At 39.4% G+C, this 23,171-nt stretch overlaps 1 protein-coding gene across 3 annotated transcripts in view; it reads left to right on the forward strand.

Moving 5' to 3' along the window:
* Positions 1 to 23,171, forward strand: part of Cep112 (centrosomal protein 112) — a 370,253-nt gene that overhangs the window by 178,118 nt on the left and 168,964 nt on the right. The window contains exon 17 of one of the 3 annotated variants that reach the window (XM_029484236.1): positions 4,256 to 4,486. In XM_029484236.1, the coding sequence (XP_029340096.1) occupies positions 4,256 to 4,486 (231 nt within the window). Of the gene's footprint in view, positions 1 to 4,255; positions 4,487 to 21,745; positions 22,014 to 23,171 lie in introns of those variants that run through there. The other 2 variants (XM_029484234.1, XM_029484235.1) reach the window with 2 other exon arrangements.

The raw sequence follows: 23,171 nt of genomic DNA on the forward strand, positions 1-23,171 counted from the left end.
TCTCTCTCTCTCTCTCTCTCTCTCTCTCTCTCTCACACACACACACACACACACACATACACACACACATACAAACACACACACACGTATATATTTGATCATATCCCACCCCATTCCCTCCCTCCAATTCCTCTCAGACCCTTCTCCACACCCCCTTCCCAACTCCATGTCCTCATTTTTTCTTGTAATAACAAACTGATCTCAGTTAGTCCTGCACATGTGCACTTGGGTATAGAGCCATCCATTGGAGGCCAGGCAACCTACAAGGAGCCATGCCCATGAAGAAAACAAAACCTCCCTTCCCCAGCAGCCATCAGCTACCAAAGCACTTAAGCTTCCTTGATGGAATGTTGATTGCCGGATTTGTGCAGATCTTGTTCAAGAAAGCACAGCTGCTGTGCGCGCACACACGTCATGGCCAGGTCACATCCAGAAGATCCTGGTTTGTAGTAGTCCTTTCCAGTCTCTGCTTTTACAGAGCTGCAGCAGCTGCTTGTTCTTGTTCTTCTGCTGTTTCTGCTTTCCTCCTCCTCCTCCTCCTCATCCTCATCCTCCTCATCCTCCTTCCTCTTTCTCCTTTTTTAAATTTTTGGGTCTCTGAGTGTCCGGTGTATATATTTAAGCACACCTATGCTACAATCTGCCTGTGGGGTCAGAGGACAGTTTAGGTGTTGATTATCTCTTTCTACTACATGGGTTCTGGGAATTAAACTCAGAACATCAGGCCTGTGCAACAAGCACTTTATCCACCAAGCCATCTTGCTATCCCTAGCTTTCTACTTTTTCTTAGTATGGTAATAATATTTTGTACTGATGTTGCTTTTGGGTTTTCCAGTCAGAGGAATACTGAATTTTGCAATGAATTTTAACTATGATGTCATAAACAAAACAGTTACTAATTTGAGAAATGTTGCATTTATGACTAGTAGTAGAAATTAAATGTTTTCTTTACTTTTACCTTTATGTTTTACATAATTTTCTCTTTATTATTTTATTTTCATAAATATACATATATAATATCCTTTGGTCATATTCTCCTTTCCCATTTTATAATTTAATTGGAACCACAAAAGATGGGGCAGCCACAGCACTGCTAGACAAAACTAAATAAAACTAGAACTTTCACTCTGCTTGATTTCAAGGTACATTGTGGAGCCAGAGTAACAGAAAGAGCATAGGACCAGGGCAGAAACATGCATGTGGGTCAGTGGGGCAGAAGTATAGACATGACACAGGCCACTCACTGCAGGGGCTTGAACCAGCGTTCATCTGGTGTAGTGGCAAGCCAGGTCCCCTGGTCAACTTTCATTCTGCAAAGCACTAAAAATGCTGCATACTTTTTTAAAAAGACATTTTCCTGTATCCATACACTGTTACATTATTTAGGATCGTCGGAGAGCAAACACGGAATGAAAGGAAGCTTCACTGTGAGAGTAGGTTTTAAATGGGGTAGTGGGGGGGGGGTATTGGTTTTGGGTTTTTCCTACTCTCATGAGACACAGGCATGAGAGTCTGGGCCTTTTGGGTAGGGAATCACTTAGACCATCAACACGCATAAATTTGGTGCCATGCCCATAGTTTGTAGCTGGGTTGGATATCAGTGAACCAGAAACAGAAATCCGACATCTTAAGGCAAGTGTGTTAGACCTTGTCTGTAATGCAAGTTCTTAGAAGGCAGAGGCAGGAAGATTAGAAGTTCAGGGCAGCCTAGAATACATAATGAGTTCAAGTTTAGTCTAGATTACATGTTGCCCTGTTCAGAAATGAAAAAAAGTTGATTATATTTATTTTTAACAGTGTCTATCTACCACTGAAAAATTCAGAGATACAAGCCAGTTCTTCTAAGGTGACTGACACATGAGGAGTATGAAAGGTTTTAAGAGAGACAGAAGAACAGAAAATCTAAGTGAAGCTGTGTAGTCAGTATTCTGAGAAGGATGGTACTCTAGGTTCTCTATAGCATGGAACAGAGAAAAGAGCCACGTTCACTGAAATACTTGCAGTATTTGTCAAAGATTCCACAAAGATTTAGACAATGACAAGTCTACGCAAAGTCACAAGGCATGTGGACACTTAAGGAAAAATAAAGACCCCAATGAACACTGGGGACAAAGAGCAAACCTAGGAAGCAGGCAGAGGTGAATCAAAGTCCCTTCAAAGGGCTAACAGCCACCTTTCAGTCCCACCCAGAAAGAGGCTTTCAGATCAGTAAATGCTGCAAGAGTTTGAGATGAACCTCTTTGAAAGAACTTAAAACATGCCATGGAGGGCAACAGGGTGCTGGTTATGTGAGGGCAGAGAAGTGAGGGACCAGGCCTCGTCCCACTTCGAGGACAGACAGGGAATGCAGTACATGACTTCCAGGTGAGATATGCCAGGGAAGGTGATGGAAGAAAACAATGGATTGGTTTATACAAAGACAAAATGGAGAAAGTGTAAAATGTAAAAAATATAGTATAACTGGCACAAAAATACTTTACAAAATAAGGCAAATACTTAGGTATATGTAAACTAATTAAACTAAATGTCCCATTTAAAGATAAATATTGGTAAGATTTTAAGAGAAAATTAAAAGTCAACATGCTGTTTATAATATATGTCTAAAAGTTGAAGTTGCAGAAAGCTTTAAAGTAAAAAAATAAAGTATAGAAAGCAAACACTCCACCCTCTACCCTCTGCTGCTGCTCGTGCTGTGAACCCCAGTATGAACCCCAGGTGCAGGTGGCTTGATGGCTGACTGGTGCTGGAGGCGAGAAGGGCAATGATTTAATAAGAGCACATGAGCATCACCTTGATAACAAAACCCCAGTGAACAAGATATGGTCCTTATCACCTCAAAATATGTCAATGGAACGTAACCTAGAGAACCAGGCAAATCTGTCAGCACAGGGAGAGATTTCAGTGTGCATTGCTAGCTGATAGCTTACACTTAATGTTATCAGTAGGTTTTAGACTTCAACATAAATATTTGCTCTAATGGACATTCATAGAATGAAGCACTCAACATGTAGAAATTTTAGACCAATTTCTTAGCCTTCTTTCATGAAGAATTAAAAAATTTGACAACATTGCTTTTCATTAAACAATCTCAATTCTTAGAAGTGGAAGATATAATACAGTATATATCCCTAAGAGAGTCTATATCCATGACCCTAATGTGATCAGTGCCCTTCTGAAACATCCAGAAAGAGAAGCCCCAGCAATGTGGAGAAAGAGACTGGGATGCTGTGTGTACACACCAGGGACTTCCAGCTGTGGACAGCAGATACCAGAATCTAAGGAACATGACTGGGATGGTCGTTTGAGAACCCCAGAAGCAACCAGCTCACACAGCACTTGGTTTTGAGGTTTCTAGAACTCAGACCTGTGAGAGGATATAGCCCTCTAATATTTCAAAGGTGTACTTATATGTATGAGTTTTGCCTACATATATATGTGCACACTGTGTGCAGGCCTGCTATCCACAGAGGCCATAGAAGGACACTCGATGCCCTTCTGGCTAGAGTTATGAATGGTTGTACGCTGCCACGTGGGTGCTGGGAAGTAAAGCTGCATTCTCTACATGGGCAGCAAAGTGCTCTTCACTGCTGAGCCTCCCTCCAGCCTCACATCAGTGTTCTTTTAAACCATCTACTTTTTGGTACTTTGCTGCAGCTGCCTTACGAAACTTAGATTCTATGAATCGTAGAGCTAAGCAGCATCCGTCTGAATGATTCACAAGTCAAACAGAAAGAAGTTAAATGTTTCTAGAACTAAATGATCATAAAAACTATATATTTATAGTTAACAGATGGGATATAATTTCAAATGTATAAATCAGGAAAGAAGGGATAAAAATTAGTTAGCTATTCAAAATAAGGAATTGGAAGAAAGAATACAAAAGAGACCAAGCAAATAGAGGACATAACAAAATCAGTGATAGGAAAACAAAAACCCAGGTGAGGACATTCCGTGAATTCTAAGAACTTGATGTTGAATATTGAAAAGGCAGCTTCCGAGGAATACTCACAATACCACAGCGTATGTATTCTGACCAGGTAAAGCTAGGCAGTGTGATGGCGGTCATGGGAAAATGTTCCTCCCCATATGGCATTTAGCTCTAGGTGGGACCAGGATTGAAGGACACAGACAGCAACAAAGGCCCTGGGTGGGGACGTGTAGGACCAGTGGACAGTTAACGTGTGTATTCGTTGGCCTGTGGAGTTGTTCCTTTGTGACTTCCCTGTTTTTATCTCTGTCCATTTCTCCATACTAGGTTATTGCTGACATGGAGGCCCAGGTTCATAAGCTGAGGGAAGAGCTGATTAGTGTGAACTCTCAGCGGAAACAGCAGTTGATAGAACTCGGTCTTCTTCGGGAAGAAGAAAAGCAGAGAGCTGCAAAGGACCATGAGACTGCTGTCAAGAAGCTGAAGGCTGAGTCAGAGAGGGTGAAAATGGAGCTGAAAAAGACACACGCTGCTGAGACCGAGATGACTCTGGAGAAGGTGAGGAGTGTCTGGGAGGACTGTGGTTAGGCTACAGTGCGGATTTAAAGCCCACTGTCCCTGCTCTGGTGTTCATCTTTGAAAGGTGGTGGGCGTGGGGTGCACTCTTTAGACTTAGAGGAGCAGTTTGAATCTTGTGCTGCGTCTTCAGCACTGCTAAAATGCTAGAAGGAACTGCTTAACTTTCTGTTGGCTTTTATGGAGAGATTCCTTTCATAGGAATTCAATACAGTGATAGAACAGTCTTGAACACTGTCACATACCATGTACTCTAGGGATATTTGGGCTGTAGCTCTGAATTTTCTTAGGCTTAGAATGAGTTGTACATTTCCCCTAAACTGTTGTCTAGTAGTCATTTTTAGACTTCATAGTCTCTCTTTAATAACACTAACATAGTGACGATGTATTTTTCTAGGTTATTATTTTAGTACAAATAAGTTCATAAATAAATATCAAGATAATATTTACACATTTAGCTTGGATTATATTCAAGTTGCAATCTTGAATGTTCTTTTTAAAAATTTAGATATTTATCAGGTACTAAAAGTGAATTGTTGTTCATCATAGCAGCTATAATTGTTCCCTGAGCTCTTTTATTAATGCCAGGCTGTATAAAACGTATAATGAGTAATTTAAGATTCATCTAATTCTGCTCAACTCTACTTCTCCTTTCCTTTTTCTTTTCTTTTTCAAGTAATGTTGAGCCCCGAAAGACTGCACACCGTCTCTCTAGGCAGAACTGCATAGATCTCATAGACTGTGAGCCTGGGCCATTGCCTTAGTGCCCTAATTCATGTGGAAGTCAGATTGGAACATACTTTGCCCTTAGCAGAAGAGCTCTGAACTCACAACTAAGTAGTAAGGGTGCTCTAAAGGGCTGAAAGTCTGCTTGGCTTCTCAGAGAACAAGGGAGGGCCCTGGTGTGGCTGCAAATGTGGCCAAGAAGAATCCAGAGAGGAGGCCCCAGGGCCCCAGCACAGGTCCTGAGGTTGCCATGGCTTTTCTGTGACTATGAGTTGAGGACGCTTGCATGCTTGAACAGAGCAGTGGTGTGATCTGACTTATCACTGTGTGAAGTGGAATCTCTCCATGAAGAAAATGGACTAGCAAGAGGGCAAAGGAGGAAGGGGAACACCAGCAATGAAGAACTACAATAATTACAACAGACATGAAGAGGGAATTAGAGCAGCAGCTGCATATGTTCTTTTTTGAGTTGAGCAGGGTATGTTTGAAAGATAGAGCTGACAGGATTTACTGTTAGTTTATATGTAAGAGAGCAAAGACAGCAAGCCTAGGGCAGTCATGGTGAAGCCTGTAGACAGATGGAATCACTCTTTGCTAAAAAGAAGAGCATGAGAGCAAGAGGCAGGCCTTGCAGGATCTAGTCAGGCTGAGGTGCCTTGTAACAGGTATGTGGGAGGCTGGTGAGCCTGCCATCAAAACAGTTCGGATCCTAATGCTGCCCTCACGCAGTCAGCTGAGCACTGAGGCAGTAGACTGTCAAGTGGTTGCTGGAGAGTAACTTAGAGCATACTGAGGTAAAAAGAGCTGTGGACATTATCCTCAAAATGATCATCTTAAAGGATTATGAAATAGCAGACAATAAGGCAGAAATACATGCAGATGTAGTATAAAGGGAAATGCAAAATTAGAGGAAATTGGTTTCTGTTGAGATCAAGAACAGTTAACAAGAACTGACGCGATTTAAATTAGCCATGAGTGAACTGAGGAACTCTTGACAAGTATATATGGAGCATGGCATTCTAAGACACAGAAAACACAAATTCAGGAGAAAACAATACCGTGCCCATGCTATACAGGCGGGTCCCAGGAGGCGGGTTGGTAAGGCTAGACTATGTATGGCTCCTGGAGCTCGGGGCTCTACTACCTGGAATAAGTGGCAGGAAGCCACTGAAGATGCTAAGGAATGAAGTGTCAGGAGCTGGGGGCCGTTAGGAGAATCCATCTGTCCGCAGCCTTCTGATGGCATAGCAGAAGATAGAAGGGTTGAAGGGAACTGGTCTAGCCCAGAGGAGACTCTGGAGGGCTTGTCAGGTGTTTATGAGGGAGCAGAGTGTGGCAACAGAGCAGAAACGACATGCTTGCGAGTCACTGCAGAGCAGGCACTGTGAGTCTCATTAAAGGCACCTTAACCCTAATCATTTACAAACGTGGAAGAAGACTCGCGGCTGAGGGGGAGCATATGAATTCTGTTAGCAGTGTGCTGGATTGAGAGGGAGCCTGGGCGTGAGCTGTGGTGTTCACTTGCTGTTGAAAGGCTATTTCTGGGCACCTGAACAAAGGCAGGCTCGGAGGAAACAGACCTAGCAGTTGACTACAGAGAATGCCTTGGCTTCCCACCTTGGGAGTGAGACTGCTAATAAGAAGGTGAGGAAGAAGAGAGAAGGAGAGGCAGGCAGGCATACGGACAGTGAGGTGGGGGGCACAAACATTTCAGAGGTTGGGAGGTAAATGTCAAAGAAGGGTCATCAAGGTATAAGAACTCTGCAGAATTTATTTTCATGAAATACAGAAAAAGAATCTTTGCAAAGCAGGCCTGTCAAGAATGTGACAGAAAGTCAGGAAGAATGAGGGTTGAGGAGAGGTCACTGGGTTTGGAACTGAGAAGTCCCTGATGATCTTGGACAGCATACTGAAATGATAGTGTAGACGCAAACCACATTGCCAAAGTTGAGTGGGGCCTTGTAGATGAGGGAGATCTCTGTTGACTAGGAAACTCGGACATTGAATCAGGAAGTTAGACTTTCAAAGAGCAGGCGGAGTCAAAGCAGAGTGTCTTTTTACACTGACCATATCGGGAGCATTTTGAAGCAGGGGAGAGGGGACTACTGGAGATAATCCAAGCTGGAGACTGGCAAATGATGACTGATGGCAGGCCCTCTGGCAACAGCAGGACATGAAGCTGAGGGTCACCCCACCGCAGACCTTGGCTACAAGGGGAAGAAGCATGAGATGCCAGGCTGTTCCTGGAGTAGGCCACTCTCCCCTGCTTCTAGGTCCTTCTGCTCATAATGTTGTACAGTTCTCTAACAGCTAGACTTCTCCTCCTCCTGCTGCCTTCCTTGGAAAGTCCTTCCCCACATTCTTTATCTACAGGCTGATTCAGTTTAACCTCCTCTTTTATAATGTCTTCCGAGCTCATCTCATGGCATAACCACACTTGCATTTGTGTTGCTTGTTTATTCTCTATTCCATCTAACCTGCCAGAGTGTACGTTCCAGGAGCACAGAACCTTGTTCAGTTCAGTCCCGTACCATAGATGCTAGAGAACCCTGGCACCTGCTGGACACTCCACACTAGTGTACATTGTATGAGGGACAAGAGACATGCCTGCCACTCACAGGAGAAGCAGAGGAGCTTTGATAAAGATAAAAATTCCATGATGAAACTTAAAATGAACTTATAGGTAGAAAATAATGTATGATGCAGAATCATATAGTCTACTTCTGTCAGGAGTTTCAAGAAGTATGGAAGTAAGATGCATGGGACTACTGAAGGGAGGCTCTTATCCATAGCAGTGGAGAAGGGTGAGTGTGGAAGAATGGGGTTCCTAAAATGGGCTGAGAGTGTGAGTCAGACAGGAAAACTGAAGTGAGGACAGTCATTCAAACAAGATGGAGGAAAGGCACTGAAGAGGTTCTCTAGCATGTTGGGGATCATGGGCAAAAAAGTCAGCAGTCGGGAGAAGGGGCAAATGCAGGACCTGTGCAGACAGCCCCTGTACTCTTTCAAAGCCTATGGTAACATCCAGTGCGAGTATCTTGGTACTGAATTATTTGTATTTCATACTGAGAAGTGTTTTACTTAATTAGTAAAAACAAAAAATTAGCAGTTTCAACTGGAAAAATTGCCTGGACTAAGTCCAAAGCATACCTTGTGGAACATTACTTTTTAAAGCTTTAGGATCAAATATAGTGCTTTTCACAAAAGATATTCATTAAATGTTATGTGAGTGAATCAAAGACTTCAGTATAGCCTTAGTGTATGACAGTATGTATAAATAAATTATAACTCATCCAAATTTGATTTTAATCCATTATAGATACTTTGAATAGGGCAAAATTTATCTTTGTATTCAAATATTCATTTGTGTCTCAAATAATTTCTTCCATACTACTTAAATAAGTTAAACATAAAGCACATTTTAGACATAATTTTGATATTTCTCTATGATTTAATAAACATTTGAATTTCTTCTTTGAAAATTTAAATCAGAACTAATAAGCTTAAAGTTTACTTGTTAATCATTCTGCAAAGTTGCTAAATTCTTCTCAGTAGATTATAAAGGTTACACAAACATGAGAACCTGAGCTCAGATCTCAACCTCTCCCTAAAAGGTCAGGTACAGTCATTCAGACCTCTAACTTCAACATTGCAGAGCAGAGAAATGTGGCTGAGCTCGGCTCACTGATTAGACTGCCAGACTATAATGGCTGACTTAGAGTCAGTGAAAGGCACTGTCTGAGAGGAATAATACAGTGATAAGACAGGACACCAGTGCTGTCCTCTGCCTTAAGCACATGCACATGGGCATGGCCCTCACACGTATGCACATACCACACACAACTACATGTGTACATATGCATGGAAGTTCATATATTTGCTAGCAGCTCAAAATCTAGTCAAAATCAAGGTCTTATAGTTGAGAGTAAATTTAGGTTCAAGGAGAAGACAACAACATTGGAATAATAAGCAATCTGAGTAGTCTTGCATCTAAGCCTGACTCCCCACAGTAGCATAATGTGAGGGTTAGAACATACGGAGTCCAGATCCTACCTACCTGTCAGCAGTGATTTCGACCAAAATGATCTCTTCAGTGGCCTTGAGTTTTGGAAAACATGAAGTGCTTCCACAAGGTCAAGTCCTTGAAGTAGAGTATCCAGGAGAATACATGATTGACATTTGCAAAGTGAGGGCTGCTGCTTTTACACTTTAAAAATTCTTTTCAAGCAGAATTGCAATAAAGTCCATGCTGTATGACCCTTTGGATAGAGCAATACTGTATGCTGATGGTAAGTGACTTTCATGTCCATTAAGAAAAAAACTATTGTGCTACTTAAAAGTAACCATTCTTTTAAAAAAGGATGTTTAGAAAATATGAAGAATAAAGAATTGTGGGAAGCTCCTGTCACTGCCCTCCTGGATTCTAACCCGTGAGAGCAGCTTAACATCTGTGGAAATTACATAGTCCAGATTAGCTGCCTGAGATCAGAGGTTTTGAGGTTTTGTCTCTTCCTGTTCTACAAATTATGCTAAAGATATTTTATTTGCCTTTTGAATTCTTTAAAATAAAAATTTGTTTTATGGTATTTTATTTGTGAACCTGGCATAATTGATTGTGTTGTTTAACTTTGAGATATTTCGGCTTTCAATTTTTTAATACAGATATTAGCATATCCACAAATTTTTATCAACACTTCCAATTTTTCTTTCTCCTTAATTAAAATTTCCATAAAATCGTGAAGTCCTGTTGCATTTCAGTAAGCTTAGCTTACTTTTCATTTCTCCTGTGGGGCATTTGCTGTTGCTTAATATGCCCTTAGCATTATTTATATTTCCTATAATTTTCTATATTTTTGTGAAAGGTGGTTATTGTCAACAGACTGAATATTTATACTAGATTTGTGGTATATATTTTTCATTTTCTATAAAATTGCAGGTTGGAGCTTCTTTGGCAGTTTCTCTTCCCTATTTTTTTCATGAACATATACAAACTCCTATTTTTAGTGATAAAAATCTTATAGTTGTGGCAAATATTCTTGTTACATGCCTTTTAGTTACATGGTACACAAATGCTTTCTTTTTTTTTTTTTTTTTTTTTTTTTTTGGTTTTTCGAGACAGGGTTTCTCTGTATAGCCCTGGCTGTCCTGGAACTCACTTTGTAGACCAGGCTGGCCTCGAACTCAGAAATCCGCCTGCCTCTGCCTCCCGAGTGCTGGGATTAAAGGCGTGCGCCACCACGCCCAGCTCACAAATGCTTTCATTTGTATTCAGTCTAGTATACCTGTCTCGACCTTTGTAAGTTCTCACCTATAGATAATTGTCTTAAACTTAACATTTTGATATTCTAAGATATATTGTCATGATTTTCTGCAGTATACAAAATGAAAAGCTCTTATGAATTTGACATGCATTTACCAGCTAAGGTTTCCAGTCCATAATTTTAAATGATATCTGAAGGATTACTCTGGAAATCTGCCAGACTAAAGTCATTAAAAGATTCTGAGCAACAATTCAACATCTTTTTCAAATTTAAGAAATTCCTCATATGGCATAATTACCCAAAGCTAAGGTAATAGAAACTACTCAGACCTTTGAAATTTATAATTAAAGGATTAATATTAACTCATGAAGACATTGTCATTTTAGCTTTAAAGGGATTTCTAATTTCAATTCTCTTCTTTCTTTGATCTTTTCCCTGACTTGTTCCTTTGATTAAAAATTTTAAATTCAATATTGAGATTTATATAAATTGATTGACAAATAACACCCAGGCTAATCTATATTATATCCTCCAGACGATGAACTTAAAGTTGTCCTTTTCCAGTTGGTCTATGAGCTGTAGTGAGCTACTATGGCACCTCCAAGCCTAACAAGGATTTGTGGAAGAAAAAATTCACAAGGCCAACTGGGAAAACCTAGGGGTGATATAGAACTCAGAAACAATAAGTCAGTATTAATTTATGGAGAAATTTGGACTGTGTGCATGCTTGTGTATGTGTACATGTGGGGCCAAATATGTGAGTGTAACTGCATATTTACATGCATGTAAGTGCATTTAGAAGCCAGATATTGTGATCTCGTATTTTCCTTGAGTGCTCTTATATTTTGAGGTAGCATCTTTTATCACACCCAGAGCCCTATGCTCTATCTAGTCTAAATAGTCCACTTCCCGCCTGCTTGGATTACAAACAACACCATCCCTACCTAGGTTTTACTGAATTCCTGGGCTCCAAACTCAGGTCTTACGTGGCAAATGCTTTACACACTGAACCTTCCCTCCAGTTCCTAAGGGTTAGAATTTTAATGTGTGTGTGTGGGAGGGTGAGTTTCACAATAAACCTCCTCTGAATGGTGGAAGAGTTATTTTTTCTTACTAAAAGTTAGGATTTTTTTATCTTTTAGATAGGATCTTTTATCTTTAGATAGGATAGGTCAAATATTTCAACTAAGTTAGCTTATTATCTCCTCTGTAACAGGAGGCTATGTATTCTTCTTGTTTATTCCTTCTTTTCTATCTTTCTTTTTGAGCATCAGTTATCACTGTTTCCTACTATATCCTGTTCCTGTGAAGCACCTGTCCCATAGGAAGTCCCCTAAATCAACACGGGAGTCATTTCTGGGTGTTCATTTATTAAACAAAAGAGAAGGGTTTATTTCACTTATGCTTATATACAAATGATAAGCATATTGGGAAAATATCAGAGAAACAATACCTTTCACAATAGCATCAAAAAATGTATCTAGGCCAGGCGTGGTGGTGCACACCTTTAATCCCAGCACTTGGGAGGCAGATGCTGGTGAATTTCTGAGTTCGAGGCCAGCCTGGTCTACAGAGTGAGTCCCAGGACAGCAAGGGCTACACAGAGAAACCCTGTCTTGAAGAAAACAAAAAACAAAAAACAAAACAAAACAAAACAAAAATGTCTATCTAGGAGTAACTCCAACCAAGCAAGTGAATGACCTTTATTATAAAAACACTGTTATTATTTACAACACTGTAGAAGCCATCAGAAAACTAAGAGGATCTGCCATGTTCATGGGTCAATAGGAGCAATACTGTGAAAAAGGCCATCCTACCAAAAGCAGTCTACAAATCAAATCCCTATCAAATGCCTATCAAAATCCCTACACAATTCCACACAGAAACTGAAAAAATTTTGAAAACCTCACATAGAAGAGCACACAAACACACACACACGAACAAAAGAAAAAATGGAATAGGTAGGTAGGTAAAAGAATCTTATTAATAAAATAACATAACTGCTAGGGGTATCAGTATCCCAGATTTCAAGTTGTGCCACTGAGTAATAGTCAGGAAAACAGCAGGGAATTGGCATGATAACAGTCAGATTGATTAATGAAATGGAATTAAAGACCCAGACAGAACTCCATATACACACAGACACCAGATTCCTTCCTTCCTTCCTTCCTTCCTTCCTTCCTTCCTTCCTTCCTTCCTTCCTTCTTTCCTTCCTTTGTTTCTTCCTTTCTATTTTTTAACAAGGAAGCCAAAAATACTCATTGGAATAAAAACAGCATCTTCAACAATGGCATTGGTCAAACCTGATACTTGCATGTGAAAGAATGAAAATAGAAGGGCTGGAGAGATGGCTCAGAGGTTGAGAGCACTGACTGCTCTTCCAGAGGTCCTGAGTTCAATTTGCAGCACAACCACATGGTTGCTCACAACCATCTGTAATAAGATCTGATGCCTTCTTCTGGTGTGTCTGAGACAGCTACAGTGTATTAATATACATAAAATAAAATAAATCAAGAAGAAGAAAGAATGAAAAAAGATGTGGGGTTCCTTCCAGTTAGCACCAACACTGGGCCACCTTGGGCCCAAACTCAACGGGCAGTCCCACGGTCTCCAGAGGACTTTCCACCCGACAGGCACCCTAGCACGCCCAGGATCTAAGGATCACTGGTATATGGAACACAAAATCAGTTCTAACAGAACCAGGGGTGCCAGGGACAGGTGGAGCACAGAAACAGGGACTCTGCCTGATCAGTGGCTCAGGTTCCTTCTGCGGTGCTGGTATACCTTTGTTTATAACTCATCGGACAGCCCCACAGTTCCCAGAGGAGGTAACACTTCCAGGTGCTCTAACATGCTCAGGATCTTAGGAGCCCAGGAACCCAGGAGCTTGGTCACACCAGGATCTCAGGGTCTCAGAGGAAGCTTGACTGCCAAGAATTCTGACACACCCAGAATCTCAGCATCACATGATCCCAGAATCACAGGATAAAAAAGAAAGCTGGACACTGAGATGTTCTGACACAACTGAGATTACAGGAAGGACAGGCTCCAATCAGATATATCGAGGGCAGGGAGCTCTTGAGTAAATCAAATGGCGGGAGGAAAGCATAAAAACAGAAGCAACAGAAACCAAGGTTACTTGGCATCATCAGAACCAAGCTCTCCCACCATAGCAGGTCCTGGATACGTCATCACACCAGAAAAGCAAGATATGGATATAAATTCATTTCTCATAATGATGATGGAGGACTATAAGACAGACATAAATAACTCCCTTAAAGAAATACAGGAGAACACATTCAAACAGTTGAAAGATTTGAACAAAATCATCCAGGATCTAAAAATGGAAGTAGAAACAATAAAGAAATCACAAAGGTAGTCAACTCTGGAGATAGAAAACCTAGAAAAGAAGTCAGGAGCCATAGATGCAAGCATAACAAACAGAATACAAGAGATAGAAAAGAGAATCTCAGGTGCAGAAGATTCCATAGAAAACATTGAAACAACTGTCAAAGAAAATGCAAAATGCAAAAAGATACTAACCCAAAACATCCAGGAAATCCACAGAACAATGAGAAGACGAAACCTAAGGATAATAGGTATAGACAGTTAGGAAGATTTCCAACTTAATGGGCCAGTAAATATCTTCAACAAAATTAAAGAAGAAAACTTCCCCAACCTAAAGAAAGATGCCTATGAACATACAAGAAACCTACAGAACTCCAAATAGTTTGGATCAGAAAAGAAATTCCTCCCGACACATAATAATCAGAACAGCAAATGCACTAAATAAAGACAGAATATTAAAAGCAGTAAGGGAAAAAGGTCAAGTAACATATAAAGGCAGACCTATCAGAATCACATCTGACTTCTCCTCAGAGACTAGGAAAGCCAGAGATCCTTGGCAGATGTCATACAGACCAAAAGAGAGCACAAATGCCAGCCCAGGCTACTATAATGAGCAAAATACTCAACTGCCATAGATGGAGAAATCAAGATATTCCATGACAAAACCAAATTTATACAATATCTTTCCATAAATCCAACCCTTCAAAGGATAAAAAAGGGAAAACTCCAACACAAGGAGGGAAACTACGCCCTAGAAAGTAATCTTTCAACAAACCTAAAAGAAGATAGCCACATGAACAAAATTCCAACTCTAACAACAAAAATAACAGGAAGCAACAACAACGTTTCCTTTATATCAATGGACTCAATTCCCCAATAAAAAGACAGAGACTAACAGACTGGAAACATAAACAAGACTCAACATTTTGCTGCATACAGGAAACCCACCTCAGGGACAAAGACAGACATGACCTCAGAGTAAACGGCTGGAAAACAATTTTCCAAGCAAATGGTCCTAAGAAACAAGCTGGAGTAGCCATTCTAATATCAAATAAAGTCGACTTTCAACCTAAAGTTATCAAAAAAGATAAGGAGGGACACTTCATACTCATCAAAGGTAAAATTTACCAAGATGAACTCTCAATTCTGAACATCTATGCTCCAAATGCAAAGGCAATCACATTCATTAAAGACACTTTAGTAAAGCTCAAAATGCACTTTGCACCTCACACAATAGTAGTGGGAGACTTCAACACCCCTCTCTTGTCAATGGACAGATCCTGGAGACAGAAACTAAACAGAGACACAGTGAAACTAACAGAAGTTAAGAAACAAATGGATTTAACTGATATCTACAGAACATTTTATCCTAAAACAAAAGGATATACACTTTTTTTCAGCACTTTATGGTACCTTCTCCAAAATTGATCATATACTTGGTCACAAAACAGGCCTCAACAGATACAAAAATATTGAAATAATCCCATGCATCCTACCAGATCACATGGACTAAGGCTGATCTTCAATAACAACATAAGAGAAAGCCCACATACACGTGGAAGCCGAACAATGTTCTACTCAGTGATAACTTGATCAAGGAAGAAATAAGGAAAGAAATTAAGGACTTTTTAGAGTTTAATGAAAATGAAACCACAACATGCCCAAACTTACGGGACACAATGAATGCAGTCCTAAGAAGAAAATTCATAGTTCTGAGTATCTCCAAAAAGAATCTGGAGAGAGTATACATGAGCAGCTTGACAGCACACCTAAAAGCTCTACAACAAAAGGAAGCAAATTCACCCAAGAGGAGTAGATGGCAGGAAATAATCAAACTCAGGGCTGAAATCAACCAAATAAATACAAAAAACAACTATACAAAGAAGCAACCAAACCAGGAGCTGTTTGTTGAGAAAATCAACAAGGTAGACAAACCCTTAGCCAGACTAACTAGAGGGCACAGGGACAGTAACCTAATTAAGAAAATCAGAAATGAGAAAGGGAGACATAACAGAATCTGAGGAAATCCAAAAAAATCATCAGATCCTACTATAAAAGCCTATACTCAAAATAACTGGACAACCTGGATGAAATGAACAATTTTCCAGACAGATACCAGGTACCAGAGTTAAATCATGATCAGATTAACAATCTACACAGACCCATGTCCTCTAAAGAAATAGAAACAGTCATTAATAGTCTCCCAACCAAAAAGAGCCCAGGACCTGATTTAATGGGGTTTAATGGGTTTAATGCAGAGTTCTATCAGACCTTCAAAGAAGACCTAATTCCAATACTCCTCAAACTATTCCACAAAATAGGAACAGAAGGTACTCTACCCAATTCGTTCTATGAACCCACAATTACTCTGATACTAAACCACACAAAGACCCAACAAAAAAGGGGAATTTCAGGCCAATTTTTCTTATGAATATCAATGCAAAAATACTCAATAAAATTCTCGCAAACCGAATCCAAGAACACAACAAAATGATCATCCATCATGATCAAGTAGACTTCATCCCAGAGATGCAGGGATGGTTCAATATAGAAAAATCCATCAACATAATCCACTATATAAACAAACTCAAAGACAAAAACCAGATGATCATCTCATTAGATGCTGAGAAAGCATTTGACAAAATCCAACAGCCCTTCATGATAAAGTCATGGAAAGATCAGGAATTCAAGGCCCATATCTAAACATAATAAAGTCAATATACAGTAAACCAGTAGCCAACATCAAAATAAATGGAGAAAAACTTGAAGCAATCCCACTAAAATCAGGGACTAGACAAGGCTGCCCACTCTCTCCCTACCTATTTAATATACACTTAAAGTCCTAGCCAGGGTAATTACACAACAAAAGGAGATCAAAGGAATACAAATTTGCAGATGATATTCTAGTATATATAAGTGAGCCCAAAATTCCCACCAGAGGACTCCTAAACCTGATAAACAACTTCAGTGAAATAACTGTATACAAAATTAACTCAAACAAATCAGTGGCCTTTCTCTACTCAAAGGATAAACAGGCTGAGAAAGAAATTAAGGAAACAACACCTTTTGCAATAGTCACAAATAATATAAAATATCGTGGTGTGACTCTAAGCAAGTGAAAGATCTGTATGACAAGAACTTCAAGTCTCTGGAGAAAGAAATCAAAGAAGATCTCAGAAGATGGAAAGATCTCCCATACTCATGAATTGGCAGAATTAATATAGTAAAAATGGCTATGCTACTAAAAGCATTCTACAGATTCAATGCAATCCCCATCAAAATTCCAACTCAATTCTTCAGGAGTTAGAAAGGGCAATTTGCAAATTCATCTGAAATAACAAAAAACCTAGAATAGCAAAAACTATTCTCAACAATAAAAGAACCTGTTGTAGAATCATCATGCCTGACATCAAGCTGTACTACAGAGCAATAGTGATAAAAACTGCATGATACTGGTACAGTGACAGAGAGGTAGATCAATGGAAAAGAATTGAAGACCCAGAAATGAACCCACACACCTATTGTCACTTGATCTTTGACAAGGGAGCTAAAAACATCTAGTAGAAAGAAGACAGCATTTTCAACAAATGGTGCTGGCTCAACTGGTGGTTAGCATGTAGAAGGATGTGAATCGATCCATTCTTATTTCCTTGTGCAAAGCTCAAGTCTAAGTGGATCAATCAACTTAACATAAAACTTCACCAGAGACACTGAAACTTATAGAGGAGAAAGTGAGGAAGAGCCTCAAGATATGGGTACAGGGGGGAAATTCCTGAAAAGAATAGCAATGACCTGTGCTTTAAGATCAAGAATTGACAAATGGGACCTCATAAAATTGCAAAGCTTCTGTAAGGCAAAGGACACTGTCAATAAGACAAAACGGCAACCAACAGACTGGGAAAAGATCTTTACCAATCCTAAATCAGATAGGGGGCTAATATCCAATATATACAAAGAACTCAAGAAGTTGGACTCCAGAAAACCAGACAACCGTATTTTAAAAATGGGGTACAGAGCTAAAGAAAAAATTCTCAACTGAGGAATATCGAATGGCTGAGAAGCACCTAAAGAAATGTTCAACATCCTTAATCATCAGGGAAATGCAAATCAAAATAACCCTAAGATTCCACCTCACACCAGTCAGAATGGCTAAGATCAATAACTTAGTTGACAGCAGATGCTGGTGAGGATGTGGAGAAAGAGGAACACTCCTCCATTGCTTGTGGGACAGCAAGCTTGTACAACCACTCTGGAAATCAGTCTGGTGGTTCCTCAGAAAACTGGACATAGTTCTACCAAAATATCCAGCAGTACCTCTCCTGGGCATATACCCAGAAGATGCTACAACTTGTAATAAGGACACATGCTCCACTATGTTCAAAGAAGCCTTATTTATAATAGCGAGAAGCTGGAAAGAACCAAGATGTCATTCAACAAAGGAATGGATACAGAAAATATGGTACATTTACACAATGGAGTACTACTCAGCTATTAAAAACAATGAATTCATGAAATTCTTAGACAAATGTATGGATCTGGAGGATATCATCCTGAGTGAGGTAACCCAGTCACAAAAGAACACTCATGATATGCACTCACTGATAAGTGGATATTAGCCCAGAAGCTCAGAATACCCAAGATACAATTTGCAAAACACATGAAAGTCAAGAAGAAGGAAAACTAAAGTGTGGACACTGTTATCCTTCTTAGAAGGGAGGACAAAATACCCATGGAAGAAGTTACAGAGACAAAGTTTGGAGTAGAGACTTAAGGCATCCCATAAACAACCACCAAACCCAGACACTATTGCAGATGCCAACAAGAGCTTGCTGACAGGAGACTGATATAGCTGTCTCCTGAGAGGCTCTGCCAGTGCTTGACTAATACAGAAGTGGATGCTCACAGTCATCCATTAGATGGAGCTCAGGGTCCCCAATGAAGGAGCTAGAGGATGTACCCAAGGAGCTGAAGGAGTTTGCAGCCCCCTAAGAGAAACAACAAAGGTTACCATCATCAAGCAAAGATGTAGGCTAGGGAATAGGAAAAGATCTTTACCAATAAATTAAACATTTGTCAGAGAGTTAGTACGTAGAATATATAGAGATCTCAAATTTATTGCATATTCAAGCTGCAAAGGGTCCATCTTACCTGGCAGAACTGCCAAGCTCCGTGCTAATGGGAAGTCTCAGATGGAACTAAAGCAGGCTGCTCTGTTCCATAGGGTTGCATGTTCCCTGTCTCCTGCTCTCCCCTTCTCTGCCTCTGCAGGAAGTTAGAGCACTCTTCTTTTCTATAAACCCTGGGGAACAAATCAGTAGTCCCTCTACTTTGAAGGTGTAGTCCAGAGGACCAGGAATCCAAGCTCATGCTTAACTCTATAACAAGTTCAAGTCAAGCTGGGATACATGAAGGAAACCTCACCTCAAAACAAAACAAAACAAAACAAAACAAAACAAAACAAAACAAAACAGAACAAAAATTTTTGGGAGAAAAATCCAGAAATATATGAGTGATTGTTTAATTTTAAATTAACCATTTGAAGATTATAAATCAGAGAATCCTCATTATTCTCCAGCCAATCTTTCTAATGTTCTAGTAAAACCATTTAAAAATGAGGATTCTGCCATTTATTAGAAGTCTCTGTTTGAATGCTCATAAGTGAAAAATTAAAAGCTTGAATAAATGAAAATCTTTTAGGTTAATGTAGTAAAACATTTTGTTTTGATTTGGGAACTTAGTTGAACTCATTTGTTATCTTCAGATTTTAGTTCAGATTGAAAGAGTTGCTATCAAATAACAGAAATAAGCATTTGTGGCTCATGCACACAAGGTTTTTTATGTTTGTGAATGTTTAAGGTTAGCACTCAAACTGTATATGTCTTTTACTCTTATGCAATGGACCTGAAGACTACTCATCTCTCTGACTAGGACTATCCTTGGAAAATATTGCATAGGTAATCAACACTTCAAAAAACTTATACCTCACAACAATATGAACTAACTAGTACCCCTGAGCTCCTGTCTCTAGCTGCATATGTAGCAGAAGACGGCCTAGTCGGCCATCATTGGAAGGAGAGGCCCTTGGTCTTGTGAAGATTATATGCCCCAGTACGGAGGAATGCCAGGGCTAGGTAGCGGGAGTGGGTTGGTTAGGGAACAGGGCGGGTGAAGGGTATAGAGGACTTTCTGGATAGCATTTGAAATGTAAATGAAGAAAATATCTAATAAAAAAATTGTTTTAGAAAAAAAAACTTTATACCTCTAGTCATGATCTTAATTGTGAACTTTTTTAATTCAATGGATGAAATTTATTTACATTTTTATAACATTGTATGCCACAATCACATAGCTTTCTTTTCAGGAATGCAAACATGGTTTGATATCAGAAACAGTATAAGTCACTGCATTAATAAGTTCAAAGAAAAAAATTTACTGTTCCCTCTGTATTAGAGTGAGACCAAGCTTTTGTAAAGAAAAAAACTCCTTAAAATACACTTATTAAACTGGACAGCATATTTTATTTCTCTTTTCTCTGTCGTATAACAGTCTGAAGTTATTAGGTGACTATTGTAGGGGAGGAGCCAGACAGGGGCAGGAAATACTATTGTAACAGATCACTTAAGCACCTAGTTTCTTGGTATATCTCTCTCATCCCTGAATTAAAGGTTGCTGCCTTCATTGGCACTGTTTTGCAGCTAGTGAGTAATTTCCTTTTAAGGAAGTGTAGGATTTTCCTGTATAGTTCTCCTAAGCTACTGACAAAAACTGGGTTTTAGGACCACCGCTAAGAAAGCATGGGTCTGTTGCCTTGCATGGTGCCAAAAGGCAAAAAGAACCTATCATTGGAAGTGGGAGGAGGGTATAGGAGAATCAGAAAGGAATAAGGAGATGAAAGACAACATAGACCTCACACTCACACACACACAAACCCTCACTCTGCACATTTGATGCCTATGCTGTATACAGCCTTGGTTAATTAGGGCAAAGCAGATACCATGTCAGAGTTGAGTCTAACAGGAACTCTTGACTGTATGCTATGATTTATATTTATAAAGGTGACTTAGATAATTTTAAGTTGTCTAATGTAATGATAAAGAAGATTAAAAACTCTGAAGTCACAGGAACTGGGACCATTTGAAAAGCACACCCATAATTCAATTCATTGAGAAGTTGTTATGGGCCATGTCAGTTTCTGGATAAATGGATCACTAAAATCTGAACAGCCCTCAAGGCAAAAGGCAGAACTTGTATGGCCAAGGAGGAGCTTGGAGCAAGTGTGGTGTGTACGTGGAGAGGAGTAATTGGGATGAGATGCACAGAGAGTTCCAGAGCACTGATCCATTCTCCATGGGAGGCAAGGACTTGGATTTAACTCTGAATAAAGGGAGACATGAGAATGTTTCTCCCTGAAGGGAAAACCTAGCTGTCTGAGAACAATATAGAAAGCTAGCTAAGAAACTATTTTGATCAATCAAGTGAGAAATGTCAGTGGGTCAGACCAGTGTAGCAGAAGGTGGTGAGATTCTAGGTGTATTTTGAAAATCGTCATCGTGATACACACTGCAGAGTAACACATACAGAAGTCACCCACAGAAAGGCTCACACACATGAACATGTGAAAAGTTATGGTTGGATGACACTTTGTGTGATTTTTCTGTCTTTCCAAATGTATTCGTATTTTGTAAGCTGAACAGAAATATTTAGGAGTCACTATCTGTTCATATTGTTCCTTGTCCCAACCCTGGGATAGCTTCTGTCTTTTTCTGGTCTTTCCACTCCTAGGAAATCAAAATCAGGGAGAAAAGAATGTGCTAGTCACTAAGCTCTAAGGTTTTGCCAGCTATTATCTGAAGACAAGCAAAGTGATTGTGATGTCACTGTCTGTCCTCGCCCCTCCCTGGGAGATGAGGGGTTTCTCAGTAGGGTCACTTGTCAGGGTAGAGGCGCATCGAAGAAAGGCACCGTGGCTTTGCCTGTCCCGTAAGCTTATGGTGTTGCCATCACCTCTGTGATCCTAGTGGGGTCTAACCTTAGATCTACCCACTCCCAAGGAAAGACATGCCCTGGAACTAACAAGAATAAAAAGAAAGAAGTGTAATGTCCCACCAGCCAAGCAGGCAGACAGTATGAGACCACTGAGGGACACAGGACCATTGGTCCCCAAAGAAAACACGGTAAGAATGAGAAACAGAGAGATACCTCTATGTCTGAGGTGATTTTTAAAATTCCCTAATTCTCATAATAAGCTAAATTTAGACACTGGTGATATGAACACAGCCCTTCCCATTAAAATGATTAATTTTAGTGTGAGGGAAAGCTTAGTATTAGAAATAACCATCATTACATTTAACTGAAATTAAGATCATCATGTAATTTTGTTGGACTAAATTGCCTTGGAAACATCTAGGATGGTGTCTCAAAGTCAAGAGTGAACTGAAGGAATTGAGCAGAATTTTCTAGAAATGATACATTGTAAGCTAATTGTATTTACCCATTACTTAAAATTTTACAAAGTACCATTGTCCTAAACAAAGTTTTGCTGCAGTTTCATGCCTTTTGGGAAAATATTTGCATAATATCATTTCTTTTTTTCTACCTTTTCTTATTTTTTTGTATTTACTTTAATTAAATTAATTAATATTAAATTGGATTTAAATATATGACATATAGAGCATTTAAAAAATTGCATTAAGTATACTTGAGTTGTGCAGCTGTTCCCATTTTCATCTCCAGAACACTTAATCTCACAAAACCAAAGTAGTATCTTTCAAACAGTAATTCACCATTAATTCTCCCCAGCCCTTGCTAACCACTGCTCTGTCTTTCTGTATATTTGACTTCTCTAGGTGTCTGGTACAAAGGAATCATTCAGTACATACCATTTTGTGGCTGATATATTTCATCTGATACTGGAGTGCCATAGCCTGTGTCAAAAATCATTATGTAGATATATCACATTTTGTTTATCTTTATATCTATTGATGGACACTTGGCTTGCTTCCACTTTTAAGCAATTATTAAGGATTTGATAATGAGCATGGTTCTATAAATAACTACTATGTTTTTGGGGTTTAGTTTATTTTAATATATAACAAGATCATCTATATATATGATAAAACAAGGTGAAATATAAAGAAAGACATAAAAGTGTAAAATATATTTCTTGTGATGATTCAGTCATTTTTACTATATTGCTGTAGCTGGTCTTTGCTACTTTGTGGGTTCTTCTCTTTCCTACCATTCATCTTACACCCCCTCACTAGATAGAGAAAGGAGGAGATCAGAGAGAGGGTGGGGGATATCACTGAATCTAATTTCTTTTTTTTTTTTAT

This window comes from Mus caroli, chromosome 11 (genome assembly GCF_900094665.2).
Source record: "Mus caroli chromosome 11, CAROLI_EIJ_v1.1, whole genome shotgun sequence".
NCBI classification, from domain to species: domain Eukaryota; kingdom Metazoa; phylum Chordata; class Mammalia; order Rodentia; family Muridae; genus Mus; species Mus caroli.